General features: G+C 43.6%; 1 protein-coding gene and 1 long non-coding RNA gene across 2 annotated transcripts in view; both read right to left on the bottom strand.

Moving 5' to 3' along the window:
- Nucleotides 1-555: 555 nt before the first annotated feature.
- LOC109527955 (uncharacterized) lies at nucleotides 556-2,104 on the bottom strand. Its single transcript, XR_002170607.1, has 2 exons — nucleotides 1,279-2,104; nucleotides 556-1,129 (listed from the first exon to the last, which is right to left on the bottom strand). It is a non-coding gene; the product is annotated as an uncharacterized LOC109527955 (long non-coding RNA).
- Nucleotides 2,105-2,932: 828 nt separating this feature from the next.
- Nucleotides 2,933-3,053, bottom strand: part of LOC109527561 (protein FAM46A-like) — a 3,629-nt gene continuing 3,508 nt past the window's right edge. The window contains exon 3 of the mRNA XM_019889561.1: nucleotides 2,933-3,028. Coding sequence (XP_019745120.1) covers nucleotides 2,933-3,028 — 96 coding nt within the window. The remainder of the gene's footprint in view (nucleotides 3,029-3,053) is intronic.

The following is a 3,053-nucleotide window of genomic DNA, read 5'->3' as shown; positions in this document are numbered from 1 at the left end:
CCAAAAAGTGTGTTGGTCCATTTATGGATCGGACTTCTGTGGCACAATGCAACATTTTAGCTTCTTGTTCAACAGCAAGCAAAAATAACCGAAACTACAAACGTGTGCGTTTCGAAGTGCAAGTTCACCTGTCAGAGCGCTTCATGTTCATCTTGAAATTTCACTCCTAATGCCTTTTTGTGAGTGTAAGTAAATGAATGAGTTTTACTCGTAGGGAAAGTGACAGCTGCGGGTCTCACTATCCATTTGCACGCAATCCCCAGGAGGCCGAGGACCTGCCGGTAGTAACATCTCGAGTGGTTTTTCTTTTTTTTTTTTTCGCGATCAAGATCACCCGTGCCAACACAAGCTAATGAGGTTTAGCAAGCGGACGCGATGACGGCCGTCGGCTTGTCGGTGACGTCTCTGCCAGGGGAAATCCCTCGGTTCAGCTGTCACTGGCTGGCAGAGGCCGAGTGCGGGCACCTTCGAGCGTTGACCCCATGCCGACTTTTACTTTCCGCTGTTGGGCTGGCGAGTGGATGCTGAAAGCGTGAACGAACTGACGCACTCTCATTTTTTTTTTTTTTTTTTTTTACTTGAATCATTCAATTTGAACACATGCACAATATCACAATTGGCATAAGAATAGTAAAAAAAAAAAAAATACACCAGGGATGCTCAACGGCGCACAAGTGAGAGCTGCGCATCGCCGGGTGCAGTTACATCACCCAAAAATAGACAAACTGTACAAAAACTGTGATTGATAGAAAAACAGGTCCCCATACATTATTTTTTTTTGCGACAGTTAGGAATGACGTCCATTCCTACTGTGAACTGCCAACTCAATCGCAAGGAAATCGCGTCTTCAATCGAGCGAGACAAACATGGAGAGCGTTCGCACATCCGAGGCCGAGGCAGTATTCGTCTGCTCGATATCACACTGACATGGAAAGTTCCGAACATTCACAGGAAGATTCTCCCATCTTATTAAAAAAATATATCTATACAGTATATTCAAAGAGCGGTTCATTAATTTCTCCCTATTGTAGCTCAAGGAACGCCCATCCCGAGCTTTGTTTTCGGTCTCCGCAGTTGTGACTCATTTGTAAATCGAGGACCCCCGGCCCCCCGTACATTTGAAACCAAACTACGTGAAGCATTTGATACGTTGTCCTCAATCGTGGACAACAAAATTTGTGTTTATCTGCACACCGCACTGATGTCTCCGCTTGTGTTGTCGTGCGAGTCATAATGACGTTGGTTTCGCATTCTCTCTTTCTGCCTGTGAAATACAACAAAGTACAGGAAACTAACCGTTGCATTGACTGAGGAGAAAGGCCGTTCATTGAGAATGGCCTTTATGTTGCCCACCTCAGCATTTTGCCGCCAACTCGACCCAGTTGATAAGAAATGAAACTGTCTGATATGCCTTGTTTTTCCCCTTCCATGTTATTCACGTAAGCATTTTTTTAAAATATCAAACCACTCTACCGCTTCCTTTTGATTCTCTGCGTCTCCGTGCAATGATGTCGTTACTTCCTCTCTGGTAATCGGCCTGTGTTTCACACGAGAAGCTAGAAGTACCAAAACAAAAACACGAAAAATCGCTTGGTGCCTCAGTGTAAAAATCCTGACACCCCCCTCCCCCACAGCATCGGTAAACTTTGTAAAGCAATCCGTTCATGATTGAAAATATATACACCACTGACCCCTATCGCCCTTTCCCCCCCACAGAAATTGCAAAAATATATTTTCCCCCTATTTTTTTTTTTTTTAAAGGCACTTACTTGCTGAGGAAGAATTAAAGCATGCATTGTTTTGTTGTTTCTCTTGTCGGCCTTTTCGAATTGCAAATAGTCGTTACTTTCCCCCCCTTTTTTTTGGTAACTGACAGAAAGCCACCGCTAGATTTGACCATGACTCAACATCTCGAGCCTCTCATTCAATCGTCTGTCATTAAAGAGGATGTGAGTTGCATCAGTCTCTAACGTGAGTGCTGTAGCCAAAAAGGTCCAGGGTCAGGAAAGCATAAAAAAAAAAAAACACAAGCATCAGCTCCTTGACACGGATTCCTTGTCCTCGTTCACCCTTCCCTTTTCCCTTTGTTTTCTCAGTTTTAGTGGTCTGCTAAAAAAAAAAAACACAAGCATCAGCTCCTTGGCACGGGTTCCTTGTCCTCGTTCACCCTTCCCTTTTTGCTGTTTTTTTCTCAGTTTTAGTGGTCTGTGTGCTTCCTCGCTGAATTAAATGTTCAGACTGTTGCAGTGACTTTAAAATATTAAATGTCCAGTGGCTCAGACTTCTCCGACTACTACCGACTGAGTGAGAGTCTGTAACAGTAATTTTCTGAAGATAAAAAAAATAAAAAAATCATGCCTGTGAGTATGATATTGTCTGTCTGTGTTGCTCCACCGTTTATGTTCAAATATCCGTTGATTCTAAAACCGCAACTCTCGATGCTAACTCTCAGCTCGTCAATGGCGTTTTGTTGCCGCTCTCATTTCGAGTTTGCACTCGCAATTCAGAGCAAAAATAAAATAAAAATCATCTGACAAAATTCTGACTCGTATCTCAAAACTTGGAAGTCGAGACACTCCTCAACACACCAGTATAGTTTTTTTTACAAATAATTTCCACTCGTATCTCAAAACTTGGAAGTCGAGACACTCCTATCTCAACACACCAGTATATTTTTTTTTACAAATAATTTCTTTTACCTATTTTAGAGGAAAAAAGAAGAATCAGCAAAAAATTGGACGATTTTTTTTTACGGATTTTTGACAATTTTAGAAGAGCTACTGTCATGATTTAATCGGCCTGCTGATTAATCGGGCGGGCCCTCGGGAAAAGTTTGAGAACCACTGGCCTGACTCAAGTCAACCCACGAAAGAACAACAAAGCAATGCATGTTTCCGAGAAATTCCTCCAGCGCACGACCGTAGTGCAGGTTCTAGTTACAGGGCAGCCAGGTGGCGTGCATGGGATGCTGCGAGGGGGGCGTGTAGTGGTGGGGCGGCGAGGGTGGGCAAGCGAAGAGGGGCTGGACCTGGGCCACGTAGTAGTTGCTGAAG

This window comes from Hippocampus comes, unplaced genomic scaffold (assembly GCF_001891065.2).
Source record: "Hippocampus comes isolate QL1 unplaced genomic scaffold, H_comes_QL1_v1.1 scaffold397, whole genome shotgun sequence".
NCBI lineage: Eukaryota > Metazoa > Chordata > Actinopteri > Syngnathiformes > Syngnathidae > Hippocampus > Hippocampus comes.
This window is presented reverse-complemented; position numbering and strand designations above follow the sequence as displayed.